At 37.8% G+C, this 21,147-nt stretch overlaps 1 protein-coding gene across 3 annotated transcripts; it reads left to right on the top strand.

The window, feature by feature from the left end:
• Window positions 1-3,299: 3,299 nt before the first annotated feature.
• On the top strand, window positions 3,300-19,818 carry LOC133724582 (cation/H(+) antiporter 15). Of its 3 annotated transcripts, XM_062151339.1 has the most exons (8): window positions 3,300-3,402; window positions 3,485-3,579; window positions 3,667-3,718; window positions 4,186-4,247; window positions 5,469-5,553; window positions 15,955-16,354; window positions 16,902-18,560; window positions 18,799-19,818. In XM_062151339.1, the coding sequence occupies exons 6-8, from the start codon at window positions 16,121-16,123 to the stop codon at window positions 19,513-19,515; spliced, it is 2,610 nt and encodes an 869-aa protein (XP_062007323.1). In that variant the 5' UTR covers window positions 3,300-3,402; window positions 3,485-3,579; window positions 3,667-3,718; window positions 4,186-4,247; window positions 5,469-5,553; window positions 15,955-16,120; the 3' UTR covers window positions 19,516-19,818. The 3 variants fall into 3 exon arrangements, with proteins under 3 accessions (XP_062007323.1, XP_062007325.1, XP_062007324.1); XM_062151341.1 differs by lacking the exon at window positions 15,955-16,354; XM_062151340.1 differs by lacking the exons at window positions 3,300-3,402; window positions 3,485-3,579; window positions 3,667-3,718; window positions 4,186-4,247; window positions 5,469-5,553 and having other exon boundaries at window positions 15,802-16,354.
• The last annotated feature ends 1,329 nt before the right edge of the window (window positions 19,819-21,147 follow it).

The following is a 21,147-nucleotide window of genomic DNA, read 5'->3' as shown; positions in this document are numbered from 1 at the left end:
ATCGTATGAAAAGACACATAAGGACAAAGAGAGAAAAGGAGGAAAAAAAAAACAAATACTCTTCTTAATTTCTTATTTCCCCCATTAATATAAGTTACCTAAAACAATTAGGTAAAAATAATTAATTTTTGTACATTGCCCTCTCATTTGATACAAAAGTAAATTCAACACAATCTGATTTTGAATTTCCTTAAACTAAATTCATTGAATATTTTGGTGTAGTTATTACTAATTAAGATCCAAGGTCAACTCTAATTAATTAGATTTAACCAATATATATTATTTATTTGAGAACCATTCAAATTGCCCAAAAAAGAAAATCACCATGCTTTTAGTACGTAGATACACCAAACTACATCTATTTTTTCTTAACATACAAATAAACACTTCTATAGTAAAAGTCTAATAGTTTTTGCTTGGTGCTGGACAAGAGGTTGTGGACCTAGTCCAAGCTATAAACCTTCTCAATCTTAAAACCAACAAATTTTACAAACAGTTATTGTTTCTATAGAGACCTAAAAGAGATTAGTAAAACTATGTATGAACTAGCAGACTAGGTCTATGCTAGCATCTTACTCTTAACTCTTTTTGGTGGACATAATAGGGGCATCCTTCATGGAAACTTGTGTATATCTTTGGAAGTTAGGTGGTAGAACTATTGTCCATGTAATTTCTTTGTAGCTAACTATATTCCGTTGTGGTTATCGATCTCTTGTGCAAAAGGATTCTAACTCTAGTTTTCTCCATGATCGACAGTTGAAGAGATCCCTACCATTTCATCCTCATCTTTCTCCAATTTCACTTGTTGCAATGCATGTGTGGTCTTCATGGCTGCTAAATTGTTACATTGATAGACCATGACGAAGTTACTAATGGAAGAAAAAAACAAATTCAGTTCACAAAAGTATATAGTACAGGATGATGCAGAAGTATTAGAGTCCTTCAGCTCTTCTAAAATAATTTCTAACAGTTAATTTTTTCATGGGTAAGTGATCAATGCCCATGGGTACTAGCTAGTATTTTTCATCAATCCCTGATGCATAAGCAAATTTGGATACAACTATGAAGTGGTTTTATAAATTAATACGTCATTGTTTTCTTGATATATGTACATCTGGTAGATCATTGACTCGATGTTATTGAAGCCTACGTCAGGCACTAACATGCCAGCACCGTGTACCTTCTCATCTTGGCCTCCTGAGGCAAAAGAAACATTCATGATTTTATAATACTTTGAAATCAAAATCCTAATGAGTAATTTGAGTAGTACAAATAATCAAAACATATTTTGGTCCTATATATACAAGAAATAGAGGGTAGTCTTATAAAAGAAATTGAATTTCTCTTTTTGATATTAGGGTTTAGTGCATGGATCTTGTGCTAGGTGATTTGTACCTTGGGCTAATATGTAAATATATATACAAGGAAATATATCATATTTTCAAGAGAATAATGAAAAATTAAATGTTGAAATAACAAAAAAGGAAAGTTGGATGAGAAAAAGAAACAAGATATATAATTTGTTGTCTTTTCGTTTGAGAAACATAAACTAACGCAAGTATATATAGGTACAAAACTAGTTTATATCTTACATATCAAGAATAAGAGTAAACCAGGCACATTCTATATTATCAATAGTCTTGACGTTTTCTGTCACGCCCCAATTTTCAATCACAGCTAATAAACAAATAAATAAACATAAATACTCCGGGCATGATGGTTCAGACATCAATACAAAATACCAGAAATTTTTTTCTTAAAACAAGTATATGATAATGTCTAGAACCCACAATGTTAATACAGACTCATTCTTTAGAGTCATATATTCCATTACACAAGTTTACAAATTAAACTGAAATAACAATTCAATAGGTAAACAACCTCACCACACCCACTACACAGCGGAAGACTAACAAGTGCGCACAACAAATAAGTTTCTAAACTCGCGACTGCAACGGCAAGGGACCATGACTCCATCATGTTCACCCTAACCTGCAGGATAGACCCCTACATCATTGAGTAGTGCACCGGGTTGAAACAACAAACCCGGTAAGCTTATGAAAGCTCTTGTGAGTAAACTCAAAACAATAAGGAAAAAACACATGCTTAAGTCATCTCAACCTAACAAAATCAATATGAAATTTTCATGACAAATAACATCAAGTTCATATCCTGCAATAACATGCTTTCGTAAGTTTACTCATGACTAAAACCTATATGCTCTGTCTCTTAACTTAGCAACCAATTGTACAAAACTTCAACTAAACAAATCAAACTCAAATAACGTTTTAAAACATTTAAAACTCCAAAAATCCAAATCACCTCCATTTATCTCAACCGAATAATTGTCACCTCAATGACCTATCACAATCATTGAAATCTCAACAACCTCTTCTCGAAAAATATAATGCACTCATAACTTAAACCAAGTAAAAAGTAATCCCTACATATGAATTAATTCAGGAGATCACATCAAAAGTACACAACCAAAATCATAGTAATCCCTGCATAGAAATTTAGTTCAGGAGACTATATTAGAATCAAATCAATAAAAGTCATAGTAATCCGTGCATATCGTTTAGTTCAGGAGATTACATTAAAACCAATCAATTTAGAAAACTGTAATCATTGCATATAATTTAGTTAATGAGATTATGAAAGAAAACAAGCAATTCAATAATAGAAACAAACTAAAAATCAATACTCATTCATCTACTGATAACGCAAATCACCACATCTTCAATCTTAACATCAATCATTCAACAATAATTCACATCCCTTATACAACAATCATTATACAATTTATCACTACTTTGGTACTACTATATCGATTATCACCCCTTTGGTACTATATCGATTTTCACCACTTTGGTACTACTGTATCGATTATCATCACCTTGGTCACCACATTGGTTATCATAACTTGATATACAAATTCACCAATCTCAAACAATATCGAAAACCTTTTCAATTATTATTTTCACACCTCAAACAGTTACGTCCCGAACCTAAATTTACTGATTTACTAATCATTAGGACGGTAAACGACATTTACTATCACTTTTACTGTCGTTTCAGTACTTTTAGGGGGCCATAAAATATGACTTTTTGTTCGGGTCAAAATTTGAGAAAATGTTCTTCATGGAAGTTGTAGAGGACGTTAAACCGAGCGCGTGCATATGTGGTACTTAAAAATCGGAGTTCGTATGCGAAAGTTATGGCCAAAATACTAAAGTTACTGTTCATGATAAGTTTCTATAAATAGCCGAGTTACTGTGGTAAGTTTCCATTTTCAGAAACTTACCGAGCCTCTCCCTTCTCTCTCCCCGATTCTCTCTTCCTCTCCGACCTCTTCACCTTCTTCCGGCCATAACTCCTCCATCCGGCGACGGATTTTGACGTGTAAGATGTCGTTGGAAAGCTCTCTTCCTTCTCTTCATTTTTGGGTCGTTTCGTAGCTTAATATGAACTGTGGAAGGTGCAGCAACGAGAAGAAGAGGACGGTCACTGTAGCAGTTTTGAGTCAACGCCGATATTTTCCGATTCCGGCAGTCTCCGGCCACCAAATTGGCGTCGAAGGTTCGGTTTTTGACATAGATCATTTCCCTGAACGTCTTTCATTTCAATTTGTAGTGTAGAGGTCGAATTAACAATTTCAATTTCTAGGGTTCTTGGAATTTCTGGAAAATTTTCACCGGCCAAATTGGAGCTCTTCCAGGTAAAATTGGAACTTGTTGTAGTTGAGAAAGAGGTTGGGTTTGTTGAGTAGATGGTGCTGCCAAATTTTGGTGGCCATCGGAGGTGGTTGCCGCCGGCGCGTGGGGCCCACGCGCTGCCACTGTTGGTGGCGCGTGGAGGCGTGTAGGGCAGTGTTTTAATTCCGGTTTTTAGCCCATTAAATCCTATAAATTGTGTAGAGGTTGTATGTGAAGTTTGGTAATTTTTGGAGAAACTTGAAATTAATTATGAATTTTTGAAGTTTAGGGTTTCGATTATCGAATTACGAGAATCCGACTGTCGGATATCTCTCGGTTCTGCCTTGGAACGTTTAAATTAACGAATTGGTATTAGTGGTATAATTTGGGCTAAATCCGAGGAGAATTGGGAGGCGAAATTATGAGGAATTGATTTTAGGAATTGTATTAAATTATTGAATAATTATTCACGGAATATAATTGTGTACAGGACGACGTACTGAGCTATTGCTCGATGACGGAACACGAATGCGTGATCGTCGGAGTAGTACTGTGAGTGGACTTTTGTTTTAAATAGTAATGCATGCATTTATTTTCTTAAAATAATGCTCTAGTGATTATTCATATTACTTTTTGAGGAAATGAATTAATTTTCGGAAATTGATTTCGAATTATATCATGGATTTGTTTTCAATAATGAGTTTCAAAGGTTGGTTTTGATTTATAATATTATTTGATGAATTCCTTATTTCCAAGGTAAATTTCCGGAATTAAGCATATCCCTAATCACCGAGTTAAGCTCCTGGAAGATTTTTAAGATGAGTTTCAATGGAGTTGGATATTCTCAATTGTTTATTGACTTTCGATTTTGGCATCGGGAATGCCTAATTAAGGATTTTGGATTTGGTTGGCTTCTTGGAGATTTTGAGAGAATTTTGGAAATGAGATTTACTTATACTAATTTCCGGTTTTGGTTACAGATTTGAGAATATTTGGGCGTGTGGGACACGCCGTCGATTTATTCCTATTTCTCACTTATCCATTTTGAGATTGAGAGTAATCTTGGCGTGCGGGGTCACGTCGTTGAATACATGGTTTCTATCTCGTGAGAAATGTGGGGAAGCTACATGGATTTACTGGTTTTCGATGATTTTTCCTCACCATACGCGGGTTATGTGATTAGGTCTCCTCCTCACTGACTTTGTGTTGGTGAGTGGCAGTTGAGGTAGCTTGTTCTCCTCCTCACCTACTTTGTGTTGGTGAGTGACAGTAGAGGTGATTTATTCTCCTCCTCACGTGGGTGGCAGTCGAGGTTATTTGGTCTCCTCCTCGCACAATCTATGTGTGAGTGGAAGTTGAGGTTATTAGTTCTCCTCCTCGCACAATCTATGTGTGAGTGGCAGTTGAGGGTAGGTAGAGCCTGGGAGGCTCCATTTCCCGTATGGTGATATCTCTTCCCCATATCCTATCATTTCTCGACTAGCGGGGCCTAGTCTGATTTCCGTGTAACCAGCGGGGCTGGTCTTATCCTGTTGAGTATCGGAGTTTCGATCTTTCCTCTCAGTTGTTTGTGACTAGCGGGGCTAGTCGGTTTTTCTTGAGCAGAGCTTCTCGTGATTTGTTTTCTAAATCGTTGCATGCATTGAGAGTTTTTAAGGAAATAAATGTGGGAAAGTATAAGATCCATTTGGTTTAAAAATTGTTTATTTTTGTCCACTCACGCTAACGTATTTTATGTACTCTCCCCTGGGCCCTTCGGTTTCAAATGCCCAGTTTGCAGGCGAATTGGTTGAGGTTGGGCGTACACGGAGTTGAGGCATAGTCAACAGCATGGCTTCCGCATCTGCCTTTGAATTAGGTTTTCCTCTTATACCTTTCTGTTAGAATTGCTCTGATTACCTATGGGATTTATGCTATTCGAGTTGAGATGTGTGTTTTGTGAATTGGAGACTGATGTTGATTTGGGGAGCAGGGTGGCTCCAGGAGCATAAGGATGAATTGATTGAGAAGTGTAAATGTTTTCTACAGGTTTGGGTAGCCCATTTTAGGGGAAGTCCTGCCAAATTTTTGGTAGAATTTCTTCTAAGGTGGGCCCCGCAGGGTCACTTCGGATTTCAGGGTGAAATTCGGGGCGGGTCCTGTTACAAACCATCACCCAAAATTGTACATACTCCATTCAAAACTCAAACTTGACAAAACCGTCTTTTCTTCTCAAATTCATTTGTTTCCCTCAAAATCACATGATACAACAATAATGATCAAAACACACAAAACATAATGCTTTTAATTTCACCAAACAATTCCAACTATATTTCACAATCTACTCAATCGAAAATCATTTGTTACAAATCCTTGTTTTCACTTACACATGACCTGTTGACGATCAAGTTCATATTTTTGAAAACAAATATTACTTGCAACAAATATGATTTATAGCTAACAATTGATTCTACTAAAACTATCGCATTACTAATTTAGCACCCAAAACAATGTGAGATTTACTCACATTTATATCCTGCTGCATCTTCACACACAAACCGAGACAAGCACAAAATCATCAAACTCTACTCACACAATTCCGTCAATCACCTAATCACATCAAAGTCACACTCAATACAACACAAAGCACACAATCGTTTTAAAGTTCAAAACACGAGAACTATAAACCGAATGATACGTCAATCGAGACAAAACCCCATCGGAGACCACCTAAGGCCTCCAAAATACTTCTAGGATCAAACCGCCCAAACAAGAGGACGACCCAAAGGTCGTTTCCTCACGGATCGAAAACCGAATGAACCGAAAAAAAAAAATTACCTAACTCAATCAAAAAGTCGAGCAACCACAAAAGTAAGCATACTCACATGTTCGTATTGACGAATGGAGGCTAACGGAGTAAAAAACTGCTTCTAGAGTGGTTAGACACGCTGCCACATGCAGCCACAAGCGGCTGTGCGTGAAGCCCACGCGCCACCGGGCTGACTTCAAAACCAGGAAGATCAGCTCGACCCATATTGAAGATCATAACACGATGAACAACTTTCATAACTGGCCCTAAAGCCGATTTGGCCTAAATCAAGCTCGAAAGATCTCAGCCGTTGATCTTCAACTCTTGATTTCTCCCTCCACACTTTGATTTGATCTTCAAGGCTACCATGGATGAAAAGAGGAGGAAGAGAGCTTCAAAACCTGACCAATTTCATGTCCCGCCGTGGCCGGAGGAGGGAGATCGCTCCAGGTCGGCGCCGCCTCCACTTCCGTCGTTCGATCCGCCGTCTTCGATGCGAGTTGGTGGAAGCCGGTGGCTGGGGGAAGGAGAGAATGAAAGTTTGAGTCGGTTGGCGCTGGTTTCACTGCCGGAGAATGCCGGACGGCCGAGTTCTGACCGAGTCGGGTCGAGTCGATGGTTTCGCGAGCCGGGTCGGGCTTTCTAGAGAGAAAAATCCTGAAGATTTCCAAAAATGGAAATAACTTCCCTTGACCATAATTTCTTCATACAATCTCTGATTTTCACGTACCACCTATCCACGAACTCGTATCAACGCACTCTACGACTTTGTAAGGAAGTTTTTGGAGAAACCTAACGAATAAAAAATCAACATTTTGACCCCTCAAAAATAAAACGTTTCAATAATTTCTAAAAAATAATTATAAATTAATAATGAATTTTCGGGGTATTACATTTTCTACTAATACAATCATGAAAGAATGTGGTTAAACATATAATGGATAAATACATTATGTTTCATTTATACAAGTGGGTTCTAGTATTCTACAATAGACTAACTTAATTTGTCCAGAATTAAGGTTTAGTACATTGATCTCATGCCTAAATACCAAGTGTTGTTGTGTAAGTTGGGGCTAATTTTTAAATAAATATAAAAGGAAGTATATCGTATTTCCAAGAGAAAATGGAAGATTTCATGCTGCAATAACAAAAAAACAAGGTTTAATGAGAAAGACAAACAAAATATATATTTTTGCTTTATTTCATTTGAGAAACATTAATCAACGTGAGCACATATAGATATCAATCTAGTTTAAGTCATACGTATCAACAATTAGAGTAACAATAGTACGTCATCTCGATAGTCATGACGATTTCTACTAATATCATGGCTTAATTAAATGATAATTTTTTTGCACGGGTGCACATGCTATGGATGTCATTGGGGAATAGAAAAATAGGAAAATTAGGAAGAAGTGTGCATTTGTGCTAGTAGAGCTCTTACTTTCTTTTGTTAATTTTTAATAAATTTTTTCTTGTCCTTTTACTATTTTTGTTTTTGTTACATGGGGGCCAAAGGCCTAAGAAAAAGAAAGAAGCTAAGTCATAGAGCTAGAAGTCTCCATAGTATAGCATAATTCTATATAGGGCTAAATACTGCTTAGTACCCTGTGGTATGGGCCAAACATCGATTCAATCCCTTGACTTGCATTCCAACTCAGCAAAAGTGGGGCCTACATGGAAGTCAAATACCCAAAATGACCTTGGCCAACCGGATATGGAAAAATCCAAAATAAACTCCAGACTTTGAGGTTGGGGAGACTCGAACCCACCCAAACACTCATGCAAATGAAATCCCCAACCACCAAACTACTTGCATGGTATTGGTATATTGCAAACAAAAATAACATATATATGTATAATAGTTTAAAAACACTTTGTCATCGTCCTTCTCGTGTTTTGCAGTCCCTGAAAGTATTTCTTTCTCTCTCTTTCTTCTTTATTCTAGATCTCCAGCCACAAAGTTTCTTACAATTAATTTTTCTTTTTAAGTTGCAAATTTTAGTAGCCCAAAATCTCAATTGTTCCTTCTCTGATTCTTCTTTCTTTTCCTCTGTTTTCTTCATCTCCTTTCTTCTCCTCCAGATCTGTCAATATATCTGGAGATCAAACTCCAGAACTCGCCGGCTTTCATGGTGGATTTGCCTGCGGTTCAAACTCATCAAACTGAAATCTCGGTTACCGACTAATTAATATACCGATCATTTCGCTGGCCATGTCAAACCATCACGATAACTGCATTCCCAACAATGTCGCCGGCCATGATTCTGACGATGGTCACCGCTTTGAGTCCGGACTAGGATTTTTCTGATGACCCATTTGCCTATCCCGACGAAGTTGATCTTATAAAGTCAAATTTGCCAGCTCTCTTCAGGAGACAAACTCAAATTTGAAAGAGGTTGTTTAGCATTTGATCATTTAGTTGCGGCATCGAGAACAATCCTCTCAGGATCATGATGGAAGCGGAATTCATGATAAAAGGTGGATTTATTCTTCCAATGCCACAAAAACCAACACCCAAAGCATAACATACATTGTTAGGACAAATTAGCATACCTTAAGTTCTTGCATCAAACATTAGCATATAACCAACTCTTCCATTTCAACATTATATATAGTAGTATTGAATATCACTACAAAAAATTAACTTTTTACTAAGGATGAAAAACTTCGTAAAAACATGAAAAGCATCGCAAAAAGCTTTTTACGACGGTTGAGCATGCGTCGCTATAAATCATTTAGCAAATGTTTGACCATTATTTTATTTACGATGGAATACATGGGTCGTGAATACCATTTTCGACGGATTTTGCGACATATTTTTGGATGTCGTAAAAAATACAGTATAAATTGCTAATTTTTCTAAATATTTTTAAATTATAATCAATTTTCATTTTTTCCAATTTCTATTACACCATTGATGTTTTTTTTTTTTTTGAAATGGAAATTGATAGCATTAAGATCAATAGCCGGCAAATTGCCAATGGATAGTCTGACTGTACTTACAACAAGATAGCCTACAAGAAAATATGGAAACCTTATTATAAGCAAAACAGACTCATTACAAGTCGATCATAAGCTTGCCAAAATTAGTGAACTTATAAACAAAGAAACTTCATGTCTTCTAGGGCAAAATCATTCACTAGCATCCTCATTGGCCAAGCGCGCAATTGTGGTACCAACAAAAAGCCAATTCCTGGCAAAAAATAGGAGCACCTCCTTATTCATAAGTTGCTTGAGAAAAACGCAAATCTTATTCTAGATAATTACCAACTCCTTTAGCAGTCTTGATCCGAAACGATTGGTCCTAGACCATATATTAGCCTCAATGCCTAAGAAAGCCCACCTCTTAAGCCAGACATATGCTCACTACTAAGTGATAAGTGAGGGCGGCAAAGCACCCACCTGACAGGCCCACAAAAGAGAGCCTAAAAACCCAACTTTGAGCCCAGGCCTAAAGGCCCAAACCCAAAACCGAGGAAAGTGGGTAAAAACCCTAGCCCGCATCTGCCCAGCCTTCACCGCCATCAAGCTTTCCAGCTGCTGGCCTGTCCAGCCATGCATCACCATCGGCAGTCCGACTTGAATCTACAATTCGTTGCCGCCCTTGGAACTCAGGCCAGCAACAAAACCAATAGGCCGGAATAAAAAAGAAACCCGATCTCCAAACCAACCAGCCGCCACTGATTCTCTCCTCAAAAGTAAACAACAATCGTTGCCGATTGCCCTCCTATCGACGCTATCACCATCACTGTTACTTTCATATCAGGCCGCCTTCAAACTGCAAGACATGAACGCTGCCCAGCGCAGGTATCTCCCCTGCAATCGACAACACCACAAGTCGCCTCCACAAACCAAAAACCACCAGCCTGTCAACATATCCGTCGACACTAAACACAGCGTGAAGAACCCTCGTCGAGACAAGGGTTGCTAGCTCTCGCTCTCCCTCTTGAATTTAGAACTTCCTAATACCCTCTCTCATCAATTGCGCTAACCCCTACACTATTGATGTTGTATTTCAATACAGTCAAATATAATTATCTCCAATTGAATGTTGATAGACAACAATATCATGAGGTCATTTTCAAACAAAAATATGCTACATGCATGTTTGAGCAGCCTTGTATTGCTATTCCTACTAATCTTGAAACCAACTACCTTTAAGCTATTCGGCAATGAAGACTATGCTTGGATGTTAATCTGGTGGAAGATATCTAAGTGCTTCTTGTCTTCTTGATCAAATTCGTATTTCTCTTTTTTATGTCTATGCGCAAGCCAATGGTATCACATAAAGTCTATCTAGCAATGATGTTCTCTTTTTATTGAGACTTCTTATAGCAATTAAATCCTCCTAATTTAATCTCTACATTGCATGCTTTTGATGAGTCAGTCTAGGGTCTCCATGTTCACAAGATCTTAGGTTAGTTCACAGTAGAGACATCCAAATTCATTGATTTGAGGTCAATTGAAGATGATAATAGGAATCAATAAAGTCTAATAGAGTATTCAAGATAACCAATTGTATATTATAATTAATTATGCAAAATCAAGGTGGGGTACCATTAAGAAATATAATAACCAAACCTAACAATAATCATGCATTATGTGAATTGCTAAAGTAAAAGCCAATAGAAATTATCTTATATGCTAACACAATGACACAAAGAAAAGCCCCAATGCAGAAACAATTCAAATTAGAGGAGAAGAGCATATATACCTCCACCTACACTATTTGTGAAAGAGAGTTTCTCATATGACAATGAGGTGGTGTCACCTAAATCAAGCAAGAGCATCAACTCATTATAAGTAGGACACAATTAATTCTCATTCTATAAGGGAAAAAATAAGGTCTGAAGTCATTTTTATCTAACAATATCTAAGAATTGGTAAACCTAAATAAAATATTAAGTCTCCTATCTAGAATTACCTGTTTACTAGTCATTTGGATGGTAAATAATTAAAATATTTGCTTTTTACTTTCATTTTGAACTTTTAGGGGCTCCAAAAGTTGACTTTTTCTTCAACTCAGTTTTCAAGGAAACTTCCTTCATGAAAGTTGTACGTAGAGGACGTTTAACCGAGTTTGTGGACACGCAGTATGTAAAAATCAAAGTTTGGATAAGAAAGTTTACGATATGAAAAGCGAAAGTTACTATTTCGGGAAAACCTACTATAAATAGTAGTTTGACCTTTCCATTTAGAAAAGTTTCCATTTCAGTCAACATACAAACCATATTTCCTAAATTCTCTCGAGACAGACCAGGCGGGTTCTCTGCCATCTAGCCACCCCAGAACCCCGGACATGTCCCATCTGAAGCGCCTCCTCATGCAATCATCTTTCGAGCTGTGGTTTCCTCCAATCACCGTCGATGGAAGCGATTTGAAGCAAAAATTGGTTCGGCAGCCTGCACCTTCAACCCAACCGGAGCTTCCTTTTTCGGCCACCTCCAGTGACCCCTTGAACCTCTCATCTTGCTGATCATTCCAATAAACCACCACTTAGCTAGAATCATTGAGAGAATGGGAAATCGAAGAGTTGAATTTTCGGGAGTCTAAAATATTCGAGGTATTTTCCACACTCCTCATTCATTTCTGGGCTTCGATGTAGTTAAAGAATATACTGGGCTTGTTGTGAGGAGTCGATTAGTGTATGGATTGTGCTCCAAATTCCACGTTGAGGTGGCAGCGCTTCTGGCCACTTTAAGTCTTCTACTTTGGTGAGTTAGGTAGAGCGTAGCATTATTACGTACTTTAAATTATTTAAATTCAGATCAAATCGGGTTTGACACGATTGAGACCCTACCGGCCCAGTTTGTCAAATTGTTTTAAAAATCTAGACTGAACCGGACTGAATTGAACGTTCGAACTGATTTTTCAGGGTTCTGGCCACCCCTACAACCAACATGGAGAACTTTTGACTCAAATACCTCTGACTAGACTCATTCGAGCTAGTTGAAAACCTTCACCAATTTGCTCACCACTTCTCGATATGCTTCGACTTCTTTCATTAGATTGAGTAGTACTGATTGGTTAAATTAATAGCCAACTATTTTCCTACTACCAATTATGAATGTAACTTGTAGTTTAGGGAAGTAAGGTCTCCCACCGAGGATTATTGAATCTAAATGTTTAAGAAAATATTTGATTTTGGATTGGTTATAAAAACAAATAATTAAGAACAAGAATTAAAGCAATATCAAAATACGTTGTGAGAAATCAATCAGAGAAAAGAGCTAGGGAAGGTTTACACCTCTAAACAATCAATCAATAGCAATCCACTTAACTCAATTCCGTGCAATTGGATGACTATGTCCACGATTAAGCCTAGGATTTTAAGGTCAAAACCGTATAAGATAGTCTCTTAGTTGGCATGTTATGTGAAGGATGTTATTACCATAACTTGATATGCAACAAAATGGTAAAGAATGATGTTATCATATACCTAAGGTGTAGCACTCATTAAGCAAGAAGAGTATATGAACATAAAAAGATGCCTAATGAAGGGTGTTATGACTAGGTTACCTAGAAATTGGCTTCCACAAAGAGGGCTAGTTCCTTGGTTGTTTCTTATTAAACATGCATTAATTAGGTGGTCGTCTACAAGCTTAAAACAACAGATCCTAAAACATGATTCTACGTAGGCCTCCATAGAAAACAAATACGGGAATCATTAATTAGAAACCAGAACAAAAATTCATCCAATAAACATAGAAAAGAATCAAGTATCACAAAGCTATTGAAATCATGTCTAGGGCTTCAACATCCCCTAACCTAGATGTTTAGTTACACATGGTTTGGATTGAAAGCTCACAAAGGTTCATAAGAAAGAAAAAAGAAAAATCCTAAAATTGGAGTTGAAAATCACCGGAATTCGACTAGTCTAAAAATGGATTCGACTAGTCTAAAATCGCTCTGTTCAAATTCTTGTGCTCGGGTCCACTATTTGAATCTCGCGCATAAGAGTCTTCTCGTTTGCTTTTCTAGACTTTTTATAGTGCTCTTGAGTCCTCTTTCATTTCTCTTTCGTTTGAGATTCCTTGAGGTGTAAAGAAAACCAACTTCTTGATTCTTTGATTGAACTAGGATTTCTCCACATCACTTTGTCCAATGAGAATAAGCCATGTCACCACTAATATTTTCTGAATATTTTCTCAATTTGTTGCGTCATCTCCATAGATTGGGTTGCTAGATCCATCGAGGTCTCCTACTCAGGTCTAGACTCCAAGATTTTCCTTATTCACGCATCTTTCCTTCATATTATCTCTTTTTTGTATATTTGCTCTGAAAAACCTAATAAACATAAAAGTAAATAAATAAAGAGAAAATATAAGAAACTAACAAAGATTGATATAGGGATCAACCATATAAATGTCGCATAAAATGCTCCTATCAAGTACTAACCTCAACAATCGAACCCTTGAAACTTCAATTTGCATGTCTTAAACTCCCAACTGGTTTTGTGGGACACTTTACCATGCACAATGAGATGTGAGATGTGAAGATGATTATTTGACTTGTTAGATCACTTCAACATGGAACAAGTAAATTAACAAGGACTCTATGTAAAACTTTTCAATGTGTGAAAGCACAGACTTTTTTCTTTTTCTTTTTTTCAAAGAGTGAACAAGAAAAATAATTTCTCTCCAATATATATTCAAAAATGTATTCAAAAAGGGACTCCCCCTAAAATAGCTAGAGTTAACTAAAAGTTATTTACTAAATCAACTTCTATTAGAAAAGTAATATTCCAACCACTAGGGATAGTGGGGTGGTAGAAGGTCCCAGTCTGGAACCCCCAGGTCTGGCTTTCGAATCCCCATGAGGCCTTGGTGGTCAGCTAATGGGTGCTTATTGCCCCGTGGCGTTCGGAATGAATTAGTCTGGCTCTGTTGGGATACCCCCTGAAGGGTATGTGTGTTGCTAACTTTCTAATGCTAACCTCCCCAAAAGAAAAGTAATATTCCTAAAAAAAAAGATCTAGGTCATAACTCATCAAGCAATGCTTTTTAGGGGAATAAAAAAACCGTAGCTTTTTCTCTCCCATAGCTGCACAAGTCTCTTCTCTCTTTCTAGCGTCGCTCGTTTGGTGGTGGCCCAGTGTCGACGCCAACCTTCGTTACGCTGATGCTGTGGTTCTGCTGCCAAACGGGTGGTAGGTCTATGGCAGGTCTTTTAGCTTGGGATCGCTTGGCTTAGAGGCTAAATTGTGATGGCTATCGTTGGGTTTGAGTTTCCTGTAACTCTGCCGTTCAAGGGGCGGCTTAAGGTGGCGTGACTGGATTTGGTTCAGTACTAGGTGGCAGCAGCAAAGCGACGACATTAAGAAATCTCGTGCGGCTAGGGGCATTAGGGACTCATTCCGAGTGTTTTTTGGCATTTCCGGTGCATCGATAGCTCTGGTGGTGGCGTCGAGGTGGTGGTCCCTTGAGCTTTGCTAGCGGCGGTGGCAGTCGTGGAATGCTTCGGTAGTCTGTGCAGTTGTGGTCCTAAGCTGGGCTAGCTGTTGATGCTTTTGGGCTGAGCTTCCTTTGGACTTTGGGCTGATGCCTTTTTTTAGGTTTTTTTTTCTAGTTGTTTATTTTCCAGTAAACCCTTCTCTTGTTTGGGGATTGTTAATTGTTTAGTGGGCCTTGGCCCAGCCTATGCATTATGTTTGTTTGTTTGTGTTTGTGTTTTTTTTTTTTTCTCTTTTTTCCGAGCTAGTTGGCAAACCGTTTAGCTCGATCGTGTTTATCTTATCTAGTCAATACTAGGAGAAGCTCCTCTAGGAGCCTTTATAGAAGTACTTAATTTCATCGTACCATAATGGCGTGATCGGTGTATGGAGTCATGTACATTAGATTGTCTACGAGGTGAGGTGTTTTGTTAGCATAGACTACTCTGCGCTGTTATTGTCTAAATAGAGTAGTTGTTTTTTGTACTATTCTTACCCATGGTTCAAAGTCATTTATCTCTTTTATTAAAAGGAAAAAAAAAAAAAAACCAAATCAATCATATAAAATGCAATTCCATAAATCACATATATGGTTGAGTTCAATTAAAAGTCGTCCATATTAGCAAAACATTAATCATGCACACATGCACTTCAGACCACTTCCGAATTGAAACATATTCTTCAAGAAAAACAAACATTGCTATGAGATGCATCTCAGAATTACCTTCAAGAAATTCACAAAATTCTTAAACTAACAAGCTATCAATGTTTTTTTGCACGTATATAGGATGAGGCAGAACATTCTATCTTAAAATAGGCAAACTGGAAAGTAACCATATATAGGCCGTAGATAGAATAACCTACAAATGGGGTGGATATCCATCAAAAACTGAGCTGGCCTTCTCCCTTCGATCTCATTCATTTCTCCATCATTTCCTTCAAGATACTTTGTAGATTTTTCTCTCCCTTTCAATCTCTGCGTCTAAAAGACGCAATCAACAGAAACCTATGTTCATATCATTTTTCCTTGCAAGCAGGAACACTCTTTTCGATGTTCAGGTCAATTCCATTACGTTGATTAAGAAAGCAAGAAGAAGCTAACGGCCGCCTGCCATTCCTTGTTATCTCTTTTTTTGCGGTGGTGGCAGTAGTGACATAAAACGGTGAAGATTAAACGAAGTGGTACGCAGAAATTAGCTAACCATGGCGAACGCGACATCGGCCAACGGGACTAATATGACTAATGCATCAGATAGTTCAATAGTATGCTATGCCCCAACCATGATAACCACCAATGGTATTTGGCAGGGAGATAACCCTTTAGACTATTCCCTCCCTCTTTTCATCTTGCAGTTGACTCTGGTCGTCGTCACCACTCGCGTTCTCGTCCTCCTTCTCAAACCCTTTCGGCAACCTCGTGTCATCGCAGAAATCATGGTAATTATTATCAACATCTTTGATGAGCAAATATATCACACTTCATATATAAATTATAAATATATATATATATATATATTACCAACGAATTGGTCAATTAATTATCTTCAAGCAAAATAATTTCATTTCCATCAAGTTGAAACCTATTTTTGAGATGATAAACAGGTATAGATAATAAAGGTACTATTTTTTTTTCAATTTTCTACTGTTTCTAATAAAGTTACAAATTTAGGTGTTTTTGTAAGTAGCTAGGTTAGTCACAAATGGGTCTACATTGAGTAATTATTTTGAATTTCTAGTTAGTAGACCACGCAAATTCTATATCTAACTAATTATAATTGTAGTTGGTGGTTTAAATTTTAGTATTGTTGCTTAGGGTTTAAGGATATCAAGGGTCAGGGAACCTCAAACTTGAAGTTGATCTACATCCCGTCATATTTGAAATTCGATATAGACCTTCAACTTTCATAAATCATAACTACTTTATGTTGATCAAGGTCGCCCTACATCAATATATAGGTACTAATGTTCTCTAGTACTATTGCAGGGTGGAGTGTTATTGGGTCCATCGGTGCTTGGACAGTATAAACCATTCGCCGACACAATATTCCCCATGAGAAGTGTGATGGTGATCGAGACCATGGCAAATGTGGGTCTCCTCTACTTCCTCTTCTTGGTCGGCTTGGAGATGGACATTTCCGTTATTCGCCGCATGGGCAAAAGAGCCATTATCATTGCTGTTGCCGGCATGATCCTCCCCTTCGCCATTGGTGCTGCCTTTTCGTTCCTCATCCACGATAGAGGAAAATCAATGAACCAAGGTACCTTTATTCTCTTCCTCGGCGTTGCCCTCTCCGTCACCGCCTTCCCGGTCCTTGCTCGAGTCCTTGCCGAGCTCAAGCTTGTCAACACCGAGCTCGGCAGGATTGCTTTATCCTCGGCACTGGTAAACGACATGTTCGCTTGGGGTCTCTTAGCTCTGGCCATTGCCTTGGCGGAAAATGACTCCACTTCGCTGGCTTCCCTCTACGTTGTTTTGTCTAGCATTGCCTTTGTTTGCTTTTGCATATTCGTGGTCCGACCTGCAGTGTGCTGGATTATCCGAAGAACTCCAGAAGGAGAATCCTTTAGCGAGTTCTACATTTGCCTTATTCTCACCGGGGTCATGATCTCCGGGTTTGTTACTGACGCCATAGGAACACATTCCGTTTTTGGGGCTTTCGTGTTTGGTTTAGTCATCCCTAATGGACCACTTGGCGTCACTCTCATCGAGAAGCTCGAAGATTTTGTTTCGGGGCTTCTGCTCCCTCTTTTCTTTGCCATTAGCGGACTTAGAACCAATATTACTACGATCGAAGGAATTGGAACCTGGGGCCTTCTTGTACTTGTTATCTTTCTCGCTTGCATCGGAAAAATAGCCGGTACAGTCATTGTCTGCCTCTTTTACCAGATGCCATTTGACGAAGGGTTCACTCTAGGACTGCTCATGAACACAAAAGGCCTTGTCGAATTGATTGTCCTCAATGTCGGCAAAGACCAGAAGGTTCTAGACGATGAGGCCTTTGCAATTATGGTGATTGTAGCTGTTGTTATGACTGGAATCATTACACCAATAGTAACAACAGTTTACAAGCCGGCAAGAAGGTCTATACCTTACAAACGAAGAACGATTCAAAGGTCGAAGCCCGATGCGGAGTTACGAGTACTTGTTTGTGTCCACACACCTCGAAATGTGCCTACAATGATCAACCTTTTAGAAGCCTCTTACCCCACAAAGAGATCTCCTTTGTGCGTCTACATACTCCATTTAGTTGAGCTCAGTGGCCGTGCATCTGCAATGCTCATTGTTCATAACACTAGGAAATCCGGCAGGCCGGCGCTCAATCGAACCCAAGCTCAGTCTGACCACATCATAAATGCGTTCGAGAACTACGAGCAGCATGCCGGTTGTGTCTCGGTGCAGCCCTTGACTGCAATCTCACCATACTCTACAATGCACGAAGACATTTGCAACTTGGCAGAGGACAAACGTGTTGCCTTTTTAATTCTTCCTTTCCACAAACAGCAAACGGTGGATGGAGGAATGGAATCCATGAACCCGGCTTTTCGAACAATGAACCAAAATGTATTAGCAAATGCGCCATGCTCAGTCGGAATTCTAGTGGATAGAGGTTTCAATGGCTCCAATCGCGTGGCTGCAAACCAGGTATGTTGAGTATCTTTGTTATAGCCAATATAGCTTATATATTGAAAGACCAAAAGCTAGTGGATAGTACTTTGGTCCACGTTACTTTGGATTGAGCCAATATAGCTCAACTATTATCCGATTCATAATAACCTAAATTTTATAAGTACTTGGCATGTTTTAGTTCCATGAGCGTAATTGTTTTTAGACTAATATTAACTGCCTCTTTCTTAGAAAAAAATTGGTTCGACCCTTGCAGGCATCTCACAATATAGTGGTACTTTTCTTCGGTGGACCGGACGACCGAGAGGCGTTGTCATATGCATGGAGGATGTCTGAACATCCAGGAATAACTCTTGCAGTCATGCGTTTTGTTCCCGGGCCGGACGTCGTGGAGCCGGTAGGAATAGTGAAACCCGATCCTGATGCCGCAAACAACGGCAACAACAATTCAAAGATATTGTGTGTCGAAACGGACGAGGGGTGGGAGAAGCAACTCGACGAGAAGTTGATAAATGAGTTTAGGACGCAAAATATGAACGACGAATCAATTGTGTACCTGGAGAAGGAGGTGAACAATGGAGAGGAGACGGTGGCGGTGGTAAGGTCAATGGACAGCGTGCATGACCTATTTATAGTCGGCAGAGGACAAGGCATAATATCGCCATTAACGGCGGGGCTAACCGATTGGAGTGAGTGCCCGGAACTCGGTGCTATTGGGGATTTGCTTGCGTCTTCCGACTTCGCAACAACCGCATCGGTTTTGGTAGTGCAACAATTCGTTGGTGATGAAGGGAATGCAGCAGTCGATCACGAGCTCGAGGATCCCAATGAGGAGCACGGAACACCGCAACCGGTAGCCAGCAGCCCAGCAGATGAACTTCAAAATGCGCAGTTTGGCAACATGCAGCGACATATGAACAAGCGGACTCAACCACCACCTAGGGTACAAAATAGTAACGTGTACAGCCCCTAAACACCATCTTAAAAAGCTAGCACAAACTTTGTCTCTCTTCTGTATGCTACAGTTTCTTTTGTTTATAATGAACCAATGGCAGATATCACGTACTATATATATCTTATGCCTGTTAGTAAATTAAGTCCTGAGGGTTGATTAAGAACTTTCCTTTTTTACTAACTCGATCAACACATTAATTGTAGCAATATATGTGTGTGTTTGTGTCTAGCTACGAAAAGTAAGTACTCGTATGCTAATGCTGCATCGATCCTGGTGTTAAACTAATGAGGATATATGTATTTGGCTTTTCGCGATCGACAATTTTGTCCAAAAAATAACAGTTAGTATATTGTTTTGTTTTACAGAACGGTTGAGGAAGCTTGATGATATATAGCTCATAGCTTATATTACATATATATTTTACTAGCTAGCAATTTTAGATTAGAGATAGGCAGAACTACTCGCTGGAATTTACGATCGATATGAAACCAATTAGAGGTAGAAACTAATACAAGAGTTTTTTTTTTTTTTTTTTTTTTTTTTTTTTTTTTTTAAACTAGTCAAGAATTATCTTCTAAATAGAGCTATACATTCTCTTCTACCGGAGAGCTAGAAAGCTTAATTGGTCTTTGGTACGGGGCTGGTTATCAGATTTTAGAGGTTTAAGACGAATAATTAAAAATTAAAATGTTGCATCCCATGTAGTCTAAACAAAAGTTTTTTTTTTTTCAACTAACTACAAAATCATTTATTTTGAATAAAAGTATGGGAATGCAATCCATACTCGCTAATTTGCAATCCATACTCTCTGCTAATTTGCAATCCACGCTTTTATTTTTCTTTTTTGTTGAAATTCTTACAAAGAAAGAAATTTAAGTTACTAAAAAATGAAACATTAAATTTAAATTGTAAAATAGAGAGTGCATGTGAATTTCACTCCCCAAAATTAAATAACTATAGAATTAATAAAAAAAGGGTGCGGCTATTGTCACCCTACTATTTTCTTTGTTCACCCTACTTGCTCATTACACCCTACATTTTAATTTTAATTATTAAATTTACTTATTTAACCCATTTCTCTTTCCAAGAATATCCTTATATGACATATCCAATTAAAAAATAAATATTTTTAGAAAAATCTCTCATTTAATTTATACTCATAAAAAAATAAAATTTATTAAAGTTGATCTTAATTAATAAAATCATAATATGATTTACTCCCATTTTTTTAATTTTTTCTTTCAATTTCAATGTTCTCTATTTCAATCTATGTAAAAAAATTAGTAAATTTACAACTATGATCAATGAAGAAGAGATTGATTTTTTTCTTCTTCGTGTTTTAAATTTTTACTTTTGGTGTTCACAAAGAATATTGCAAAGATTTTGATGAAGTTAAAGGTAATGGTTTTGTGAATTGAATAACGAATTAACGATGAGGAGGCAACAAAAAGACAAAAAAATAGTAATAAATTCAAATTTGGGTGAGAAGATAAAGATTAATGTTATCCAATGAGAAATTAAGTCTTTGTATTTAATTAATTACTTATATATTTATTTTTTCTTACATATTTGGATTTTAGAAAATTAATGTACTTATTAGTCATTTTGCACTTGGGTAATATAGCTTTCAATAATTCAAATGTTTGTAGG

The sequence above is a fragment of the Rosa rugosa genome, chromosome 1 (assembly GCF_958449725.1).
Source record: "Rosa rugosa chromosome 1, drRosRugo1.1, whole genome shotgun sequence".
In the NCBI taxonomy this organism is placed as follows: Eukaryota; Viridiplantae; Streptophyta; class Magnoliopsida; order Rosales; family Rosaceae; genus Rosa; species Rosa rugosa.
This window is presented reverse-complemented; position numbering and strand designations above follow the sequence as displayed.